Source organism: Puma concolor, chromosome D3 (assembly GCF_028749965.1).
Source record: "Puma concolor isolate L17-30 chromosome D3, mPumCon1.1.hap2, whole genome shotgun sequence".
NCBI classification, from domain to species: Eukaryota; Metazoa; Chordata; class Mammalia; order Carnivora; family Felidae; genus Puma; species Puma concolor.
Window position 1 is genome coordinate 55,624,860 of NC_141678.1, and position 23,439 is coordinate 55,648,298.

The window sequence follows — 23,439 nt, forward strand, 5'->3', positions numbered from 1 at the left end:
TGTGGAATTTAAGAAACAAAACAGATTAACATAGGGAAAAGAAAAAAAAAAAAAAGAGAGGGAGGCAAACCATAAAAGAGACTCTTAACTATAGAAAACAAACTGAAGGTTGCTGGGGGGAAGCTGGGTGGGACGATGGCCTAAATGGGTGATTGGTTTTAAAGATAGAATTTGTTGTAATGAGCAGCTGGTGTTATATGTCAGTGATGAATCACTAAATTCTATTCCTGAAGCTAATATTACACTATATATTAACTAACTGGAATTTAAATAAAAACTTGAGACATTAAATAAAACAAACTAACTACACCCTAAATAAATAGAGAAAAGAAAATAAAGAGAAGTTAAAACTGATAAAACAGAAAAACATAGGAGAAGAGACTGCTATGAACAAGTATATACCAAAGAACTGGACAACCCAGAAGAAATGAATAAATTCCTAAAAACATACAACCTACCAAGACTGAAAAAGGCAGACTACAAAATCTAAATAGACCCAATAATGAGTAAGGAGATTGTATCAGTAATTAAAAACCTCCAAGACCTAAACCCTAGGACCAGATGGCTTCATAGGAAATTCGACCACACATTTAAAGAAGAATTAAGGCAAATCCTTCACAAATGCTTCCAAAAAATTGAAGAGGTGGGAATACTTCCAAACTAATTGTACAAGGCAAGAATTATCCTGATACCACATCCAGATTAGAACACTACTAGAAAACTATAGACCAAAATTTCTGATTTCTCAATAGAGAATTCAGAAATTCAAAAATTCAAAAATTCTCAAAAAATATTAGTAAACCAAATTTGGCAACATATTAAAAGGATTATATATCATGCCCACACAAGATTTAACCCTGGGATGCAATGATGGTTCAACATATGCAAATCAATAAATGCAATATATCACATTAACAGAATGAAAGATAAAAATCACATGATTATCTCAAGAGATGCAGAAAAGGCATCTGACAAAATACAGCATCCTTTCATGATAAAAACCCTCAATAAATTGGGTATAGAAGGAACATAACATTAGAAAGACCTTATTGGACAAACCCACAGTTAACATCATACACAATGGTGAATGGTATAGATAGATATTCCACTAAGATCAGGGACAAAACAAGGATGCCCACTGTTACTACTCTTACTCAATGCATGGTTGGAAGTCCTAGTCAGAGCCACTAGACAAGGCAAAGAAATAAAAGGTATACAAATGAGAAAGAAATGGGTGCCTGGGTCGCTCAGTTAGTCGAGTGTCTGACTCCTGATTTCAGGTCAGGTCATGATCCCAGGGTCGTGGGACTGAGTCCCATACTGGCCTGAGTGCTTAAGTGGAGACTGCTTAAAATTCCCTCTCTCTCTCTCTCTCCACCCCCCCCCACCCCATATGTTACTCCCCCCAACTATTTCGCTCTAAAATCTTATTTTTTTTAATTTGAAAGATGTAAAACTCTCATTACTTGTAGATGATAGGATCTTATATATAGAAAATCTTAAGGACTCAAAAAAAAACCTGTTGAAACTAATAAATGAATTCAGTAAAGTTGCAAGATATAAAAACCAACATCCAGAAGTCAGTTGTGTTTCTATACACTAACAACAAAACATCTGAAAATAAATAAAACTATCCCATTCACAGTAGCATAAAAAACAATATTTAGGAATAAATTTAACCAAGTGAAAGATCTGTACGAGGGAAATGAAAAGACTTTGATGAAAAAAAATTGCAGATGCAAACAAATGTAAATATATCCATGTTCGTGGATCAGAAGAGTTAACATTGTTAGTGCCCATACTACTCAAAGCCATCTATACGTTCAATGCAATTACTACCAAATTCCAGTGGCATTTCTTTTTACAGAACTAGTAAGAATATTAAAACTTGCATAGAACCACAAAAGGACTCCCAATAATGCAAGCAATCTTGAGAAAGAATAAAGCTGTAGGCATTGTACTTCTTGATTTCAAAGTATACTACAAACCTGTAGTAATTAAAATAGTATGGTACTAGCATAATAATAGGCACATAAACAAATAAAACAAAATTGAGAACTCAGAACTAGATTCTTCCCTATACAGTTAACTGACATTTGACAAGGGGGCTTAGAACACTCAATAGGGAAAGGATAGACTCCCCAACCAATAATTTTGGGGAAACTGGAGAGCCACATGCAGAAAAATCAGATTGGAACCCTATATTACATCATTTACAAAAATTAACTTGAAATGGATTAAAGACTTAAATCTAAGACCTGATGCCATAAAACTCCTAGGAAAAGACATAGGGAAGAAGTTTTTGACATTGGTCTATGCAGTGATGGGTATGACACAAAAAGCATAAGCAAAAATAGCAAAAATGAACATGTAGGACTACATCGAATTAGAAAGGTTCTATGCAGCAAAATAAACAATCAGTAAAATAAAAAGAAACTACAGAATGGAAGAAAGTATTTGTGAGACATATTTGATAAGCAGTTAATATCTAAAATATATAAAGAACTCACACAACTCAATAACAAAACAATCTACATCTAAAATGGCAGAAAAACTAAATAGATACTTTCCAAAGAATACATCCAAATGGCCAACATGTACATGAAATGATACTCAGCATCACTTATCATTAGGGAAAGGGGAATCAAAACTACACTCAGAGAGGTGCCTGGGTGGCACAGTGGAAACACCCTCCACCTGGCTTGCTAACAGTGTGCCTCACCCCTTCCATCTCAGCCTGGGCAGGAATATTCCCACAGGGCTGTGGGTCCCCTCCCACAGTGAACTGGTGCAGACCTTGCTGGCATCATGTACTTTACCCCCACATTCTCTTATGGACATGCCCTCTCCAACATGCTTCTGGCAAGAGACCATCCAAAGCAGTGACACAAGCCTCACAGGGTACCAAAATACTCCAATGTGACTCCCATCCCAGGAAGAAGAAAAGAGAACCACACACACACACACACACACACACACAGCAGTCCAACTGCAGCCCCAGCAGTTGGCTGGGGGCAGACATCTTGTCTGACTGCAGGCCACATCCACCAACAAAAGCTTCACAGGAAAGAATACAGGGAGCAGGCCCTGCAATTTGGTGCTACAGCAGATCTGACAATGCTTGGTCTGACTGAACTCAAGCCAAAGGTGGCCTCAGTCTGGCCTAACAATAATACTGGGACCAAATCCTGCCCACAATAGGCAAAAAGAGTCATTGCAGGTGACTGGAATGAAGACAAATGGGGCTTGGCCACAATAGCAGGGTGCACACAACACACATAAGAGACCACTCTGAAGCATCAGGTTCTGGTGAATAGGGGACATTGACTGCAGGACACTATAGGACCTCTTAAAAAGGCCATTACTTTCAAGAGAAAGAGATGTAGCTGAATTTCTTAACACCTAGAAACAGACACAGAGAGTTAGACAAAATAAGGATCCAGAGGAATATGTCCCAAATGAAAGAAGACAAAATCACAGCAAGAGAGCTAAATGAAACAAGCATAAGTAAAATGTCTGATAGAGAATTTAAGGTAATGGTCATAAAGATACTCACTGGACTTCAGAACAAAAGTGGAGGACATCAGTGAGATCCTCAACAAAGAAATAGAAGACATTAAAAAAAAATCAGAGATGAAGAACTCAACAATTAAAAACACTGGATGGAGGGGCGCCTGGGTGGCGCAGTCGGTTAAGCGTCTGACTTCAGCCAGGTCACGGTCTCGCGGTCCGTGAGTTCGAGCCCCGCGTTGGGCTCTGGGCTGATGGCTCAGAGCCTGGAGCCTGTTTCCGATTCTGTGTCTCCCTCTCTCTCTGCCCCTCCCCGTTCATGCTCTGTCTCTCTCTGTCCCAAAAATAAATAAACATTGAAAAAAAAATTAAAAAAAAAGAAAAAAACAACACTGGATGGAATACATAGTAGACTAGAAAAAGCAGAAGAACAAATCAGTGACCTGGAGGACATAATAATGGAAAGCAATCAAGCTGAACAGGAAAAAGAAAAAAAAATAATAATAAAAAATGAAAATACATTAAGGTAACTCAGCAAAATCATCAGGTATAATAACATTTGCATTATAGGTTTCCCAGAAATAGAAGAGAGAGAAAAGGGGGCAGAAAATTTATTTGAAGAAATAACATATGAAAACATCTTGAATATGGGGAAGGAAACAGAAATCCAGATTCAGGAGGCACAGAGAGCCCACAACAAAATCAGTTCAAGGAGGTCCACACCAAGGCACATAAAATGGCAAAAAGTAGTGATAAAGAAAGAATTCTAAAAGCAGAAAGAGAAAACAGTTACATACAAGGAAAACGCTTTCAAAATAAAGTGTTTCAAAAATAAGCTTTCCTTTAAAAAATTTTTTTTAATGTTTATTTATTTTTGAGAGAAAGAGAGTATGAGGGGGAGAGGGACAGACAGAGAGGGAGACACAGAATTGGAAGCAGGCTCTAGGCTCTGAGCTGTCAGCACAGAGCCCGATGCGGGGCTCGAACCCATGAACCCTGAGATCATGACCTGAGCTGAAGTCAGATGCTCAACTGACTGAGCCACCCAGGCACCCCTCAAAAATAAGCTTTCTATCAGCTTATTTTTCAGCAGAAACTTTGCAGGCCAGAGGGAGTCACATGATATATTCAAAGTGCTGAAAGGGAAAAGAACACTCTATCCAGAAAGGCTATCAATCAGAATAGAAAGAGAGATATAGAATTTCCCATACAAACACAAATTAAAAGAGTTCATGACCACCAAACTAGCCCTACAAGAACTATTGAGGCTGACTCTGAGTAGTGAGGAAAGATCATGAGTAGGAGTAAGGAAAATAGGAAGCACAAAAGCAGTAAACTTAAGTATATCTAAAAAATCAGTCAAGGCATTCATGAAATAAATGCATATTATACAGTGGAACACCATATATCTAAAATGTTTGAGGGGGAGAGGAGTATAAATTTAGTACTTTTAGAGTGGGCTCAAACTTAAGTCACCATCAGCTTAATATAGACTGCTATATGCATAATATGTTATTTGTAAATTTAATGGTAACCACAAATCAAAAACCAGTAATAGATGTGCAAAAATTAAAGAGCAAGGCATCCAAGCATATTACTAAAGTAGTCAACAAACCATGAAAGAGAAGAAAGGAACAAAGAACTACAAAAACAACCATAAAACAAGTAACAATATGGCAATATATATGTATCTATCAATAATTACTTTGAATGTAAATGGACTAAATGCTCCAATCAAAAGATGTAGGGTGAACAGAATGGATAAAAAAAACCAAGACCGGTTTATATGCTACCTACAAGAGACTCATTTCAGACCTAAAGACACTTGCACATTGAAAGTGAAGGGATGGAAAAGCATTTATCATGCAAATGGAAGTGGAAAGAAAGCTGGGGTAGGGAAACTTGTATCAGACAAAACAGACTTTAAAACAAAGACTGTAACAAAAGACAAAGAAAGGCATTATATAATAAAGGAAATACGCAACAAGAAAATACTATTCAAACATAAAGAAAGTAATCAGTAGTAATACAATAATATTAGGGGACTTTAACACCCACTTACATTAATGAAACAGAAAATTAACAAGGAAACAGTGGCTTGGATTGATACATTGGACCAGATAGATCTGACGGATATATTAAAAGCATTCCATCCTAAAACAGCCAACACAGAACATTCTCCAGAATAAATCATATGTTAGGACACAAAACAAGTCTCAATAAATTCAAAAAGATAAAACTCATTTCATGTTCTTTTCTAACCACAATGCTATGAAACTTGAAATAAACTACAAGAAAAAATCTGGGAAGAACACAAATATATGGAGGTTAAATAACATGCAACTGAACAATGAATGGGTCAACCAAGAAATCAAAGAAGAAATCCAAAAGCACATAAATAAAAATGAAAGTACAAGAGACCAAAATCGTTGAGATGCAGTAAAAGCCATTCTAAGAGGGAAGTTGATAGAAATACAAGCCCACTTCAAGAAGGAAGAAACATCTCAAACAACTTAACCTTACACGTAAAGGAGCTAGGAAAAGAACAACACCCACACCAGTAGAAGGAAGGAAATAATAAATTTTAGAATAGAAATAAATAGAAACTGAAAAAAAAAATAGAATGAATTAATGAAACCAGGAGCTAGGTTTTGAAAAGATCAACAAAGCTAACAAATTTTAGGACATTCATCAAAAGTAGAGGACTCAAACAAAGTCAGAAATGAAAGAGAAGAATTAACAATGGACACCACAGAAATACAAAGGATAATAAGAATATATCCTGAAAATTATATGCCAACAAATTTGACAACCTAGAAGAAATGGATAAATTCCTAAACTGAAATAGGAAGAAATAGCAATTTGAACACACCAATTACCAGCAATGAAATTGAATCAGTAATAAAAGAAAACTCCCAACAAACAAAAGTCCAGGACCAGACACAGGTGAATTCTGCCAAACATTTAAAGAAGAGTTAATACTTATTCTTCTGAAACAATTCCAAAAAATAGAAGAGAAAGGAAACTTTCCAGACCAGCATTACCCTAATACCAAAACCAGATAAAGACACTGCAAAAAAAGAGACCCAGAGGCCAATATTTCTGGTGAACATAAAAATCCTCCACAAAATATTTGCAAACTAAAGCCAACAATACATTAAAAAATCATTCACTACGATCAGGTAGGATTTACTCCATGGTTGTAAGGCTAGTTCAATATTCGAAATCAATCAATGGGATACATCAACAAGAGACAGTATAAAAACCATATGATCATTTCAAATAGGTGCAGAAAAGCATTTGACAAAGTAAAACACCCATTTATGATAAAACCCTCAACCAAATACATTTAGAGGGAACATACCTGAACATAATAAAGGCCATATATGAAAACCCCACAGCTAACATTGTACTCAATACTGAAAAACAGATGTTTTCCCCTAAGGTCAGTAACAAGAGAAGGATGTCTACTTTCACTACTTTTATTCAACACAGTAATCGATGTCCTAGCTGCAGAAATCAAACAAGGAAAATAAATAGAAAAACATCCAAATTTGTATGGAAGGAGTAAAACCGTCACTCTTTGCAGATGAACTGATAATTGTATATAAAAAAAAACCCTAGAGACTCCACCAAAAAACTTCTAGATGTGACAAATGAATTCAGTAAGGTTGTAGGATACAAAATCAATATATGAAATCTGTTGCATTTCTAGATCCTAATAATGAAGTAGCAGAATAAAAAATTAAGAAAACAGTCCCATTTACAACTGCACCAAAAATAATGATATACTTAGGAATAAACTTAACTTGTATTCTGAAAACTTTAAAACATTGATAATAGAAACTGAAGATGACACAAATGGAAACATATTCCATGCTCATGATTTTGGAGAACAAATATTGTTCAATTGTCCAAACTACCCAAAACAAACTGCAGTTTTAATCCAATCCTTACCAAAATACGAATAGCATTTTTCACAGAACTAGAAAAAATACTCCTCAAATTTGTAGGGAATCAAAAAAGACCAGGAATAGTCAAAATTATCTTGAAAAAGAAGAATGAAAGTGGAGATATCACAATACCAGATATCAAGATATACAACAAAGCTATAGTAACCAAAGCTGTATGGTACTGGTACAAAAAAAAAAAAAAAAAAAAAAAGACACATAGATCAATGGGACAGAATAGAGAACCCAGACATAAACCTATGATTGTATGGTCAATTAATATGCAACAAAGGAGGCAAAAATAGACAATGGGAAAAGGTCTCTTTAGCAAATGGTATTGGGGGGGCCTGGGTGGTTCAGTCAGTTAAGTGATCAACTCTTGGTTTTGGCTCAGGTCATGATCTCACTGTTTGGGAGACTGAGCACCATGTTGGGATCTGTGCTGTCTGTGCGAAGCTGAATATGGCATTGTTGACTCATTGTTTGGAATTCCTCCCCCCGCCAAAATAAATAAATAAATCTGAAAAAATAAAACAAAACAAAAAAACAACAACAAATGGTGTTGGGAAACCTGGACCATTTCCTTATACCATATGCAAAAATAACCTCAAAATGGATTAGAGTCCCCACTGTGAGACCTGAAACCATAAAAATCCTAGAAGAGAACTTAGGCAGTAATTTCTCTGACATCAGTCATAGCGGTGTTTTTCTAGCTAGGTCTCCTGAGGAATGGGAAACAAAAGCAAAAATAAACTATTAGGATGACATCAAAATAAAAAGCTTCTGTACACCAAAGGAAACAATCAACAAAGCTAAAAGACAACCTACTGAATTGGAGAAGATATTTGCAAATGACATATCCAATAAAGGGTTAGTATAAAAAATACAGAAGAACTTATACAACACCAAAAGGCACTCCAATCAAAAAATGGGCAGAAGGCATGAACAGACATTCCTCCAAAGAATACATACAGATAGCCAAGATACACATGAAAAGATGCTCAACATCACTCATCATCTGGGTAATGTAAATCAAAAAGACAATGAGGCCTTTTTTCCCACCTGTAAGAATGGCTAGACTCAGTAACACAAGAACCAACAAATGTTGGCAAGGATGTGGAAAAAAGGAACCCTCTTGCACTGTTGGTGGGAATGCAAACTGGTGCAGCCACTGTGGAAAACAGTAGGGAACTTCCTCAGAAAGTTAAAAATAGAATTACCCTATGATCCAGTAATCACTCTCCTTGGTATTTATGAAAAAAATACAAAAACACTAATTCAAAGGGATACGGGCACCTCTACATTTATTGCCACATAATTTGCAATAGCCAGACTACGTATGGAAGCAGCCCAGGTATCCACAGATATGTGCATGTGTGCGTATAATGGAATATTACTCAGTCATAAAAAAGAATGAAATCTTGCCATGCTATTTGCAATACATGGATGGAACTAAAGGATACAATGCTAAGTGAAATAAGTCAGTGTAATACAATACCATATGATTTCACTCATATGTGGATTTAAGAAACAAAAGAAACTAAGAATAAAAGAGACAAACCAAAAAAAAAAAAAAAAAGTCTCTCAAATATAGAGAACAAACAGATGGTTCCCAAGGGGAGGTGGGTGGGGGGATGGGTTAAATAGGTGAAAGGGTTTAAAAGTACACTTACGGTGATGAGCACTGAATATAGAGCACTGACAACTCACTACATTGTACACCTGAAACTAATATAACACTATGTTATGTTATACCAGAATTAAAATAAAAAAAATGTTTAGTTTTATAATATTGCCCCAAGAAACAATAGAGTCACTTATATTGCCAGAAATAGGAACCAGAAAAAAATTTCTAAATTTAAGTAGTGTAAAAATTACTTTTAGATACATTCAGAGTACAGCAGTTCTTCCTTATCCATGGTTTCCCTTTCTAGGGTTTCAGTTACCTGGAATCAGTTTCATCCAGAAAGAGATGATCCTCCTTTTGAGGTATAGTCTGAAGGTCAATAGTAACTTAATGCTAAAGTCGTAATGCCAGTGTCATTCACCTCACTTCATCTCATCACATAGGCATTTTATCATCTCAAACCATCACAAAAAGGGTAAGAGAGCAACCACATTCATGTAACACTTATTACAGTATATTGTATAATTAATTTATTTCATTAGTTATTGTTTGCTTATTATGCCTAATTTATAAATTACTAAATTTATAAATACATACACTTAAAAACATAATTTATAAATTAAATTTTATCATAGGTATGTAATAGAGGAAAATACATAGTACATCTAGGGTTTAGAACTATTCATAATTTCAGGCATCTCTTAGGGATCTTGGAAATATCCCCTGTGGATAAGGAGGGACTACTGTACTCAAGAGGATCATTCCCTAATGAGTTTAAATCACCAGATATAATTTGTTTTTCCCCGAGGCCACTGAGATATTGGCCAGAATGTTAGTCACCACGCATTAATCATTTGTTAATTCTGAACTTGAGTGAGTGGACCAAACAATGACACAAGGCAGCTTTCACTCTGTGGACCCACATACTTCCACTAGTTCCAGAAACTAGATGTGGATGGAAGCAGGGCTCTCAGAAAAAGCATTTGTATGTTAGCCAAGAACCAAATGTCATTTAAAATGACTGTGTGCCTTGAAACCACAAAAGGAAAATATTAGCATTGTAATTGTAATCATATTTGGCATTTGAAATTTGTTAACATGAAAGAGAAAAAAATAAGGCAACTCTGGCCTTCCTACCCTCTTGGAGTGATTCAGGCAGACAGACTCAAGATCTCTACTGAGGCAGGGGAGCAGCCTGGTGCCTATTTCAGGAAGGTGCATCAGTACCTGAACCCAGGAAAGAGGAATGTAGAAAATGGCTAATTCAATTTTCATACAGAGAGTGATATTTCTGACTTCCTAGAAAAGTAGAACATTCTGAACTCCCCAAAGAGCTCCTTCCTGAGTAGCAGCGGGCTGGTGAAGCCAGTAAAATTTAACCGGTTTGTGTAGACAGATTCCCAGAGGACATGACAAAGTTCAGAGGAGGTTGTAGAAGGAAAGCAAGCCAAACCAACCATTATGCACTCATAACACCTGGATAGCCCTGAACTGTATCCTAGAGAAAGGTCCCAGAATTCTAATGAGTCGCCTTTTCGTTCCTTCCCTTCGGTGAGGAGGCACAAACACAAAAACACAAAACAAAAAGAGGATCTTAAGAGTAAGTAAAGACCCATTTTACTGGGCTTTTAAGAACCTGCTGCCAGAAAGCCTGATCAATATTGACCTGTAAAACCAGTTACATATGCTTGGTAGTCCAGGGAAAGCACAGGGCCGCTCCTTTCTTTTAGAGCCCTTTCTCCGTGGCTCCCTGACCTCACAATAACCTGGTGGAAGATTTGAGGGCTCAGTCAGATAAACTGAAAGCTGCTTCCATTTATTTTGCAGACAATTCCTATAATTTCCCTTCCATTTTTTCCAACTGATTAACATAATTTCCAATCATTAAAGTTTACAGATAAGCATCGTCTCTCTGAAGCTCTATGTTATCTCAGTACGTATGTGTGTAAATCTTCCATAGTTTCACCTGAGTTCTAGGTTATTATCATGGTCCATGTGGGAAAGGCTGGAAAAATAGAATGAACTCAGTGGCATTTCAAACATTTTCAGTTTGGTCTTGTTTTCTCTAGATGGCACACAATTTGAAATTCTGTCACAATGAAATTCTTTTAAAATTGGTTTTGTTTCTAGTTTTAAAGCAATGCCAGCCTCTACCAAAGAAGTTTTCAACACCTATGGTACAACTTAGTAGCTCTTCTTGGAGCCCCTATATAGCTACAAAGTTAATTAAAGGCTGAGAAGTTTGAATGAAAAGCATTACTATTTAAGAATCACCATTTAAGTTTCCATAAAGCTATTCATTGACCTCACTCATTTTATTGAGAGAAAAACACATATATAATTAAATGCAAGGAGCTTAATGGAATAAATGTAGAAAAAGTTCTGAAGTAATAAAACCATCCAAAGGTCAGTGTAATGGTGTAAGGTAGGAAGAGTAGTGTCTGGAATCAGCACTATCCAACAGAACTTTTTTTTCTTCCAATAGAACTTTTTGTGGTGATGGAAATGTTCAATTCAATGTAGTACCCACCCACCTCTTTGGCAGCTGAGCACTTGAAATGTGTCCTGCTGTGACTGAGAAACTGAATTTTAAATTTTACTCAATTTTAATTAATTTCAGTTTCAATAGTCATATGTGGTTAATGGCTGCTGTACTGGACAGTACAGAAGTGGAGAAACTTATATTTATAAGAAAAGAAAAGCAATCAAAATAAGGACAGAAAAGAGTAGAATTTAAGAGAGGAAAATATATTAATCAAGACAGCTCATCAGAGGAATTCACATGGAAGAAATGGGCTTTCTAAGAATAGAGAGCCACAAGTTGGACACCCCGATGGCACAATCTCCAGATACAAACGAAGTCTCCACTATGGGCCATAGAATGTGCATTGAAAACTAACTCAGGTTTATTGGAATCTACTGAGATATAATAACTGCATAATCCCAATTATGTTGACTTTAATTAGATCACATCGTCATCTTTTTTCACATATGTTATCATGTAGATCTTTCCATTGTGTAAATGACATACAAATTAACCATAGGGGATGGCTTAACCTCTGTGAGTCCCTTTTAGGCTCTACTTTGTAAAATCATTATCTACACAATTTTACATAATAGATCTTATGTATTTTTCACACAACAGAAACACCCAGCTGATCTTCTGGAGCAGGATGATGAGGGATCCTTCCCCATGCCTCCACACTACTTTGCATATGGCTAGTGAACCAGAAGAGGTTATAAAGAGGATAAGGTAAAGGTAAAAATGGTTCCCCAGGTAACTATGTAAATATTTCTCTCTTGAGTCAGAGGACTTAAAGCTGAATACAGTTTAAAACAGAATTTATGTATTTCAAAACATTTGTCTTAAATGTTTGATCCGAAACACTTCTCTTCTTCCATTATTGTGCTTTTCAAGGTATTAAGAGAAAAAGAGAACCGTAAGAAGACATCCTCAACTGATTATTACTGTGCTCAGTTAGATTTAATTAAGTTTTCAAAAGTGGTACAGTATTTTATTGGAACAATTCCCTTATGACTCATTCATTTATCCATCTAGTATTCATTGAACATGAATATAAGCCAGTTATCTATTAACACTGGTGATATGAGAGTCAAAAAAAGTCACCTTTCTTGCCCTCAAACTGTGCACAGTCCAGTATAGAGAAAAGCAGGTAACTGGTTAAATAAGAGGCATGCCCAGGGTATCATGGGAACATATAGGAAGAAAACTTAATGGAGGAGGCAACTAGAAAATTATCATAGAGAACATAATAACTGATATGAGTCAGGTGAAGAGGAAGGCATTCCTGCATGAGATAACCCCATAAGACAGGCAACAGTAGGTGTTGATATGAAGAATTTATTTTAAAGTAATTGAATATGAGTTTTCTTGGGATATCTAGATCAAGCTACCTGGTAGATAACCAGATATAAAATCTGAAGATCAGGGCAAAACATGGGTGAGATATGCCACTCTTAGCATATTCTAAAACCCTAAGAGCTAGTCGGCTTCCTTTTGAGCAGTGTGCAGAATAAGAGGGTTAAAGGGACAAGAGCAGGAGGCTAGGAGAATCCCAGGGTGGAGGGCATGAGGAGAGAGAGAAAGCCCAGGAATGTGGCAGAAGAATTATCTGAGGAGCAAAGTGAAATGAGAGTGTATTATCACAGAAGCCAAGAGAGTGGATGTTTCAAAGCTCTAACATCAACACATTTAAATATAGCCAGGAAATCCAGTAAAACAAAAATCACCTATAGTTTGACAATAAGTGGAATCATTGACAAATTTTCTCTGACCAGTTTCAGCAAAATGGTGGGGAGGAGCCAGCTACAGTGGATTGAAGAGTGAATGACAGATGAGAAGTCAAGACTGTACATGAATAGAAGTATTCCTCTGAAAATTTCAGATGAAGAGTGATGTTCAGAATGTTGATGCCTAGGGACATCACTATCCATACACAATGTCAGTCGTATCACTATCAATGAGCTCTAGAATGTGGTGAATCTTATGGCCGAGCTTCCTTAGACTCATAATTATAGGTTCTGATCCAAAGCATCTTTATGGCCAACAACCCTGAATATTAGTGAGGAGCAAAGAAGATAATGGATGTAAAGATTCGGGCAAACTAGAAATTACGACACAAATGTTAGTTATTATGGCCATTATTACTACAATTTGGTCTTGTTAAATTTCGGTCTGTATATCAGCCCAGTTTATATCAGAGTTGAAAAACAAATTGAAAAGTCTGCCTGATGGAGTTTGTGGAGAGGAAACATCAGTAGTTAACTTATGCATTATGCATATAATTTAGACTCAAGAGATCCAATGGATAACTGCAGCAAACTACAATTGCCCTCTTTAGACAGCTCAACGTGAACTTCCGGATAGAAAGAAAGCATTCCAAAGTCCTATGTAATTGGATTTGATAATAACGGGAGGATTGGCTGCTTGCTTGCTTCTCATTTCAGTTTGATAATTTGAATAAATTCTTTACACAAATTGTAACTGCTGTCATTTGGATAACACTCCAACTTGAAAATTTGGATCACTGGGTGCAGACCCTTGCCAGCTCTAAACAAATGGAGGTTGGCTAACAAAGGATTTGAAGGGCATCCTTTCCTTGCAATGGAAGTCTCCAACAGGGGCCAGCTTTTCCTGTTGCTACTGTATTCAAAATAAAGCAGAAGTTTATAAAACTTCTTGGAGGCTTCCTCCTTTACCCATAGAATCTTCAAATTCAGTATAGTCTTTCTTTTTGCCTCAGATTCCTTTGCTTTATCTAAAATAAACCCTTCACCCCTGCCATCCAATAAATAATTCTCTTTATACCTTTCTCACTTTTGGCACTACGTGTTCTATTTTTAAAAATCTATTATTCATTAAGCCAAAATGGTTGAGCACTTATTATATTTATTCAGGGGATGTAATCGTGAGCAAGACAGAATTTCTGCTTTCAAGTACAGTGCTGGGGGCACCTGGGTGGCTCAGTCGGTTAAGCGTCTGACTCTTGATTTTGGCTCAGGTCATGATCTCCAGGTTTGGGAAATCGAGCCCTGTCTCAGGCTCTGCGCTGACAAGCACTGGGCCTGCTTGGGATTCGCTCTCTCTCCTTTCTCTCTGCCCCCTCCCATGTTTGAGCTCTCTCTCTCTCTCAAAATAAATAAACTTAAAAAAAAAAGTACAGTGCTAGAATAGAGACATATCCAGGAGAGTAATTTACTCTCCCAAAGGGCCACAAGGTGGCAAGGTACAGTCAAGTTTCCCAGAGGAAGTACTATTCAATCAGAATCTTAAAGGATTCTGATGTTTAGACGGGAAAAGAAAAAAATATTTTCTCTCATTTTGATCTGTAAGTTCCCTGAGATCAGTGATTCTTATTTAACTTTGTTTCTCTTAAAGTGCCTGCCGTGGACTGAATGTTTGCCATCCTCTCAAAATTCATATATTGAAATCTAATCCCCAGTGTGATGGTATTTGGAGGTAGGACCTTTGTGAGGGTGCAGCCCTCATGAGTGGGAGTAGTGCCCTTATAAGGGAGACACCAGAGACCTCTCTCACTCCTTCTACCATGGGGGTACACAGTGAAAAGATGGCCAGCTATGAACCAGTAAGTAGGTTTTCACCAGATAACAAATCTGCCAGCACTGTGGTCTTGGACTTCATAACATCCGGAACTCCGGGAGATAAATGTTTTTTGTTTGAGTTACCCGGTTTATGGTATTTTTGTTATAGCAGCTTGAATAGATTAAGAAAGTACCTATTTACAGTGATTTGGAAGTAAGAACCCAAAACTACTATTAAATTAAGTCCAAATGCCGTGAGGGTATCCTTTCTCATCTTTCTGCCCTCCCAGTCTTCTTGAACACGGTACAATGTATAGGGTTTGTGTTCTTATTGTATTAGTTTAAAAGGTTTCACAAACATCTGTCTCCTTCAATCTTCACCTTCCTATTTAGGCTGCCTACGCACGTCATGCTTCCCAGTTAATGGTTTAAATTCTTATTGTCTTCATCTGCCTTAGAAATTCAGAGGTACAGTGGGTTGCCTGGGTGGCTTAGTAGGTTAAGCGTCCAACTTCGGCTCAGGTCATGATCTCACAGTTTGTGGGTTCGAGCCCCGTGTCGTGTTCTGTGCTGACAGTGCGGAGCCTAGAGCCTGCTTCAGATTCGGTGTCTCCCTCTCTGCCCCTCTGCTGGTACACTCACTCTTTCTCTCTCTCTCAAAAATAAATAAACATTACAAAAAAGAAACTCAGATGTGTAGCTAATTCACTTAGGTCTCTTGAAAGTAGCTGCTCCATTCTACACTTTTCAGAAGATCTCTACAAATCCCCAAATCAAGAATTCTCAAACTTAGATTCACTGGAGTTCTCAGCCATCAGATGTGATGCTGCATCTCATACAATGCTAATCTTCTGCTATGTCCTTTTTAGCTCTCAAGATTTATGTATATGTATATAGATCCTTTCTCCATCGCTCCAAATCTGTTACAGGGAATGACTATTCTGATGTCTTAAAAATGAAGCAAGAAGCTAAAGATAATACCGTGTTTAGAAGACAGAACGTTTGGGGTTTCCAGAATTTATGAAGAAAGTTCCCAAATAAAGGAAATTGTGGGCCTGACCAATCAGGATGCCTTTCTGTGATAAAAACAAGCAAAAGCCAAGCACTATCAAAATAGCAGTAGCCACTGCCAGTGTTACAGGTAGTATGGACTTTTGAAAACCAGTAATGAGAGCTCCTTCACAACTGTAATTAGCCATTTGTGGTGCTACTGTTACTATAGCTAGAGTCATTTTTCAAATGTGAGGTAGAGAAATTCTCTTTGGCTGGAGCCTGAAGCTGTTATTTATCAAGACTAGTCTTTTGCCTCTTTTCTTTCTTTCTTTCTTTCTTTCTTTCTTTCTTTCTTTCTTTCTTTCTTTCTTTCTTTCTTTCTCTTTCTCTCTCTCTCTCTCTCTCTCTCTTTCTTTTTTTCTTTCTTAAACTCCCCTACACTCATCCCAAAGCCAATGCTCAAAGAAAGCCACCCATTTGAACGTTGGCATGTTGCACACCACACTGGTTATTCTGTTAGTCCTGTTTCTTTGTTGCAGTACACAGTCTGGATTGTTCAGCATCGTCCTTTGCTGTGTCCTCAGGAGATCGTTATATCGATACATAAAAACCAAAAGACATATGAACTAAATAACCAAAAAGTCAGCTTGTGTCACTTTGAGCAAGGTACCTAACTTTCCTGGCCTGTTTCTTTCTCTATAGCCTTTAAAAAATAGAGGTCGCTATCAAATTATTTCTCAGGTCCCTTTAGACCTTTCACGCTATGATAGGTTTTGGGGGGTAACTTACATACAAGGTAAACCTCACCATAGTATTACAATACCTACATTTAAACTTCTAATTTATCAAACCTGCTTTCTAACCACTTACATGGTGGCATATGGAGGATCTATACCAGGTTCCCCATGTGGCTTTTAAATAGCACTGAGCAATAAAACTGAGGAATGGATACCAACGTAGTATGATAACATATGTGTGTGAATGTGTGTAGGGGCATGTAGTGTGTGTATGTGGCCATACGCTGTGGTACATCCTTCAAAGGACAAACTCAGGATGCTATGAAAATTATGACCACATTTTATCCAGGCTTTGAATGCAGGATTTAAAAGATGACTAGTAAATGAGGGACATAGGGGTGAAAAGGGCAGGTCAAAGAAAAGTTCAGGTGGGTGAACCTTGAGGCATAAAAGGGCTAGATAACATCATTTTCCTAAAAAGAAAGAGAGCCATAGAGCCAAGAAGAACCATTTTTTTTTTTCTTTTTGGATCATTGCTCATTAATAATCCATAGCAATTTTTTCCTTTAAATTCCTTTTCAGTATTTATTCACGATTGGCAGTTGCCCGTTTTCTCCTCTCCTCAAAAAACTCAAAATATCCTCACTTGTATCTTTAATCTTTTCCATCTTTGCATATATTATCTTTCTTCCCACCAGTAACTATCTGCCATTTTTATGAAAACACAGTGTTCATCCAATTTGCTAAATAAAGGAACAAAGTGGGGCATGTATGTGTTTCACAACATCCCGTGCTCAGAAGAGTCCCATGTGGGGTGCCTGGCTGGCTCATTCAGTTAAGCATCTCACTCTTGATTTCAGCTCAGGTCATGATCTCAGAGTTGTGAGATCAAGCCCCACATCAGGCTCCATGCTAAGTGTGGAGCCTACTTAAGATTCTCTTTCTCCTTCTCTCACTTCCCCTCTTCCATGTGCACATGCAGGCTTTCTCTCTCTCTCTCAAAAACAAAACAAAGCAAAACAAACAATGAAAACACACACACACACACACACACACACACACACACACACACACAAAATAACCAAAAAACTAACCATGCTTTGTGTAATGCTCTGTTATCACCATCTTGATATTAATTTTTAAATAAGAGGCTCCACATTTTCATTTGGCATTGGGTTTCCAAAATTACATAGCCATTTAGGAAGGAAAGGTAAATTATTTTGGTTGTATTTGAGTAGAGGTAAGCAATATTCAATTTGTCCTGCATTCTTTTATATGTCACTTCCATGTCCAAAATTTTGCCCACTTCTCTTCATTTTCAGTACTACCACTACCTATAATCCAAGTTACCATTGCCTTTTTCTGGTGTTACAGAAATAACTAATACTAGGCAACATAGATACAAGAAGTTGCTAGAGGGGCACCTGGGTGGCTCAGTTGGTTAAGCATCCAACTTTTGATTTCGGCTCAGGTCAGGTTGGTGAGATTGAGCCCTGAGTCAGGCTCTGTGCTGACAGCATGGAGCCTGTGTGAGATTCTCTCTCTCTCTCTCTCTCTCTCTCTCTCTCTCTCTCTCTGCCCCTCTGCTGTTCACGCATGGGTGTACTCTCTCTCAAAAATAAACATTAAAAAAGTTACTAGAGACAAAGAGCGATATTTTATAATGATAAGAGAGACAATTTATTAATAATATATAACAAAAACAATATATATATATATATATATACATATATATATAAATACACACACACACACACACACACACACACACACACACACACGATGAGAGAGTCCCAAAATAAATGAAAGGCTGTTAGAAATGAAGGTAAACAATTCAATAATAATAGTGGGAGACTTCAATAACCTTTCAATAATGGATATTATAACTAGGCAGATAATCAACAAGAATATAGAAAACTTGAACAACACTATAAATCAACTAGATATAATATACATTTACAAAGACCCCACCACAGATGGGGTGCTAAATATTCTGTGTTTAGAAGAATACACATCATTCTTAGGTAAACATGGAACATTCTTTAGGACAGATCACAATCAGGGTCATAAAACAAACTTTTAACTTGAGGATTGAAATCTATAAAGTATGCTTTCCAGTCACAATGGAATAAAAGTAGAAATCATTAAGAAAAATTGGGAAATTTATAAATATATGGTGATTAAATAAAATATTCCTAAATAACCAGTGGGTCAAAGAAGAAAAAATAAATTAGAAAACATTTTAAGGTAAATGAAGACAAAATACAATATGGCTATATATAAAGAAGAAAAAAATAAATGCCTTAACTTTTCAGCTGAAGACACTGGAAAATAAGCACAAACTACACTTAATGTAAGCAAAATGAAAGAAATAATAAGTATGGGAGTAAAAAAAACAATGAAATAGAGAACAGAAAAAATACAGAAAATAAATAAAGCCAAAAGCTGTTCTTTGAAAAGATGAAGAAAACTGACATGACTTTAGCTAGAGTGACCAAGAAGAAAGGTGAGAACACTCAAGTAACCAGAATCAGAAATTAGAGAGGGAACACCACTACTGACCTTATGAAAACAAAAAGGATTACAAAGGAATCCTATGAATAATTGTGTCAATAAATTAGATAATTCAGTTGAAATGGACAAATTTCTGGAAATACACAAACTACCTGACTCAAGAAGAAAGAGACAATATAAGTGAACCTATAATAAGAGAGTTAGTGATTGAAAACCTGTCAGAAAAACCCAGGCACAGATATCATCACTCCTCAACTCTACCAAACATTTAAATGATGAATACTGCTACTTTACCCACTCTCCAAAAATAGGAAAAATATAGAATAATATTTTAAGGAAAGCATTCCATCTACAATAACATCACAAAAGGAAACGGCAATCAAAGAAGTATAAAGCTTGTAGTGTAAGCATGACAAGACATAGTTAAGAAAAATTTTTAAAGATTGTTAATAAATGAAAAGACATCTATCTCATTTTGAGTTATTTCCTCAAAATGTTAATCATAGCGTTGCCATAAGAATAAACCAGCAATTCCTCTTGTAGGTATATACCCAAAAGAATCATAACATATATACACAAACTTGTACATAAATGTTTACAGTGTTATTCGTAGTAGCCCCAAAGTGAGAAAAATCCTAGTCCCCCTGAGTTGATGAATGGCTAAACAGCATATGGCATGGCCACAGAATGGAACATTATTTGGCAATAAAAAAGAATGAAGTATTGATACATATTATAATGTAGATGGACCTTTAAACCATCATGCTAAATGAAAGATGTCTGACATAAAAGACCACACACTGTATGATCCATTCATTATATAAAATGTCCAGAATGGGAGTGTTTCTGGAGTCAAAAAGTAGATTAGTTCATACCTAAGGATATCACATACTTTAGTACTTGCTTCCTTTACACAGATTATTAGCTCAGTGGTTTTCATGCTAGGAAAAAGGCAAGTGGTGTCTAGGCATTATTATTTTTTTTAACTGGGGCAAGTTCAATTAATTTTTCCACCAAATTGCAAAACATATCTTCAGAGGACTGTGTAAGGATTCAACGGAGATTACGTGGAAGCTCCAGAAGGACTTGCTAAGTGGTAGCTATTGTTATTAGTTGATGCTAAATAATTTAATAAATGAATGATTTTTCAAGACTAAAAAATACAGTTTCTATCTCTAAAACCTATAGCCAATGCACTCCCACCCCCCCAATTCTTTTGATAAGGTTTTGATAAGTCCTGAAATACCTATCAGGTCTTACTTCCCATGTTGAATATTTAAAAAGAATTGTCAGTTTCCAGCTTTGTAGGCTAAAAGGAATGCTCAGGTTTTGTTTGTTTTCCCCTTCTGGTATTAAATTTTCTCTTTCCTTCTGACTTGTGCACTAACTACAAACAAAACTTGAAAAAAGCTGATAAGGTTCCCTAGCTTTGGAAAAACTGAATATACACTTAAAACTTAGTTTTCTTCCCAAATGAGATGCTTTCTTTTTTTCCTTTCAACTTGGGGCACCCCTCTTTTGAGTTGAAAGTAACTGCTTCAGACGAAAGCTCAGTGATTCTGTCCTTAGAGCACATTTAATTTTAAAGCAGACCAAAGAGCCCCAGCCTTCAAGGCAGAGTAACCCCCAAACACACTCAGGGCATATTTGCAGTATTATAAAAGTAAATGATTGTGAGTATATACTCCTTTGACATCAATAATGCAATTTGCTCCGAAATCTATTAAAAGCCCACAAGCCTAATTAAATATTAAAATTGAAATTGGTATTTCTTTCAGGCAATTTTCAGTGGAAGAAGAAATATGTTTTTTTTTAAAAAAAAAAACAAAAAATGCATTGAATTCTCACTGATACTACCAATTCAAATACACAATAATGGGAGTTTTTCCTTAAACATATTGCTTTTACGTCTATATCTACTTTGCCCCTTGCTAAAAATCCCAACTTTCACAGACATCAAAATAATTACAACTTTGCTTTAAACCACAATACACAGACAACAGCCCAAAATAATATGATTACTGAAAATAGTTTAAGGTTTTATCGTAGGCTTGCATGCTGTGGAATCAAATTATGGTTTTTGAGATCACTTGGAAAATTTCCTCTGTGTGGGGGCTATGCCAACTGCTCGTGAACACAGATAGAGTTCATGTGCATCATTTTACTTTGGATATCAGGAATTTTTCAAGTCCGTTTGCTTCACAATTATGTATTTAAACTGTTCAAAGTTAAATTTTTTAAAATAAAAATATAAAAACCAACTATGCTTTCAGAATTCTGCTTATATTCCTTTCTCCAAACTGTTCTCCCGCATTCCTGCCTCTACATACACTTTAAAAAAATTATATAAGTCCTTCTTTAATGAATATTAGCAAACTGTGGTACTTTTCACCACTTGGAGTATATATAGCTGCATATTACTCCCTTGTTTGGATGCACTCAAAATGAGTCAACGAGCCATCAATTGATAGACATTTTTATTGGTAGTCCTTTTTTTCTTGCATTTATAAATAACACTACAATGAATACCCTTCCGCATATATCTTTTTGTATTTTTGCCCATATGTGTCTGAGATAAATTCCTAACAAGAAATTCCTAAAGAAATTGCTGGACTGAATGGTAAATGCATACTTAACTTTTCTAGATACTGCCAAATTCCACCCCAACTTTTTGCATTTTTACAAGCTGTGCATGAGAGTCCTCATTTCCCCCACAGCCTTGTCAAAGGAATATTGTATAAATATTTGGATTTTTGCTAATCTTCATTTCTCTTTATTAGAAGCGACCGGGGTTGAGTAATTTTACCCATATTTAAGGGACTTAATATTTGCATGGGACATTTGCATGGCTTTCTTTGGGAATTGTGAGTTTACTTTCTAGCCTTATGTTGTAATATATAATTTTGGGTATTTCTTTCTTTTTAGAAGAACTTCATGTATTGGCTTATTAACCTTTTGTAGCTAACAATGTTACCAATTTATGATTTATTTTTACACATAAACACATAGTGTTTTTTGTCATGCAAAAGTGTGTGTGTGTGTGTGTGCATGCATGTGTGTAATGAAACTTATTTTTTCCCTGAATTTTAAGTATAGTGTAGGAAAGCACTTCCTACGACCCAGTAATAAGAAATTCACCCACGTATTTTATTCCTTTTATATTATATATTTGCAATTCATTTTGGTATATAAGCTCAAGAAATTCCTAACAATTTACGAAGAATGAGCTGGTATGAGCTGGCCCTAGTACACCATTCAGTGCTGGTGGGGCATGGATAGCCACTGGTCGTTTCTCTGTGTTGTTTCCACGTGTATGTTCTTAGGTTTACTGCGTGTGTTTTATCAAGTAAAGTTCCTGGTGCCTCATATTTTCCAAACCAAAAACCTCTTTGAACACTGAGAAAATGTGTCATTATTCTTGATGAATAGTGCATTACAGCTTTGGGGGGAAGAATGTATAACTATTTGGTAAAAAAATTTTTTTGCTATTTCACTAGTTGAGATTTTTTTTTTGAATACAAAATACCAATTCTCCAGTTGCGTAACTGTGCTGCCACTTTCAGAAACAGCAACAGAATAGGGAGATATCCGGGTAGGGAGACAAATATTCTGTATTAAATGGTCTTGTTTTTAGCAGATTGGCACTGTTGCTTATCAAGGCATATTCATTTTCTTCTCTCAGATTTAGAGAATTTGCTATCCCCAAATGGACAGAAAAAGCACAATAAATAGTAAAGACTCACCACTACTGGAAGCATCATTCAGATTAAGCAGTCCCCCTCCTAGACCTCTGTAACTATGGTAACTGTAGGTCCCATTGCCGTTGATGTACAACACCTCCTGGGAGCCTGAAACAGCTGAGGTTGAGTAAGTGGCCTGGGCCGCCTCTGGTTTACACTGTTTGTCAGCTGGGGTAGATTCGTCCTGCAATGACAACAGCATTCCATTATTTGTCAAGTCACTGTACTATTTCGTCTTGACTACGACCATCTCGTTGTTATCTACAGGTCGGCACTGAATAAGAAAAAAATACACATATATGGTC

At 36.4% G+C, this 23,439-nt stretch overlaps 1 protein-coding gene across 11 annotated transcripts in view; it reads right to left on the reverse strand.

Annotated features, from left to right (window-relative positions):
* NOL4 (nucleolar protein 4) overlaps positions 1–23,439 on the reverse strand; it is a 436,192-nt gene that overhangs the window by 54,237 nt on the left and 358,516 nt on the right. For 10 of the 11 annotated variants that reach the window (XM_086682717.1, XM_086682710.1, XM_086682707.1 and 7 more), the window contains one exon: positions 23,138–23,318. In XM_086682717.1, the coding sequence (XP_086538843.1) occupies positions 23,138–23,318 (181 nt within the window). Of the gene's footprint in view, positions 1–10,224; positions 10,315–23,137; positions 23,319–23,439 lie in introns of all 11 variants that reach the window. The other variant, XR_015242528.1, reaches the window with a different exon arrangement.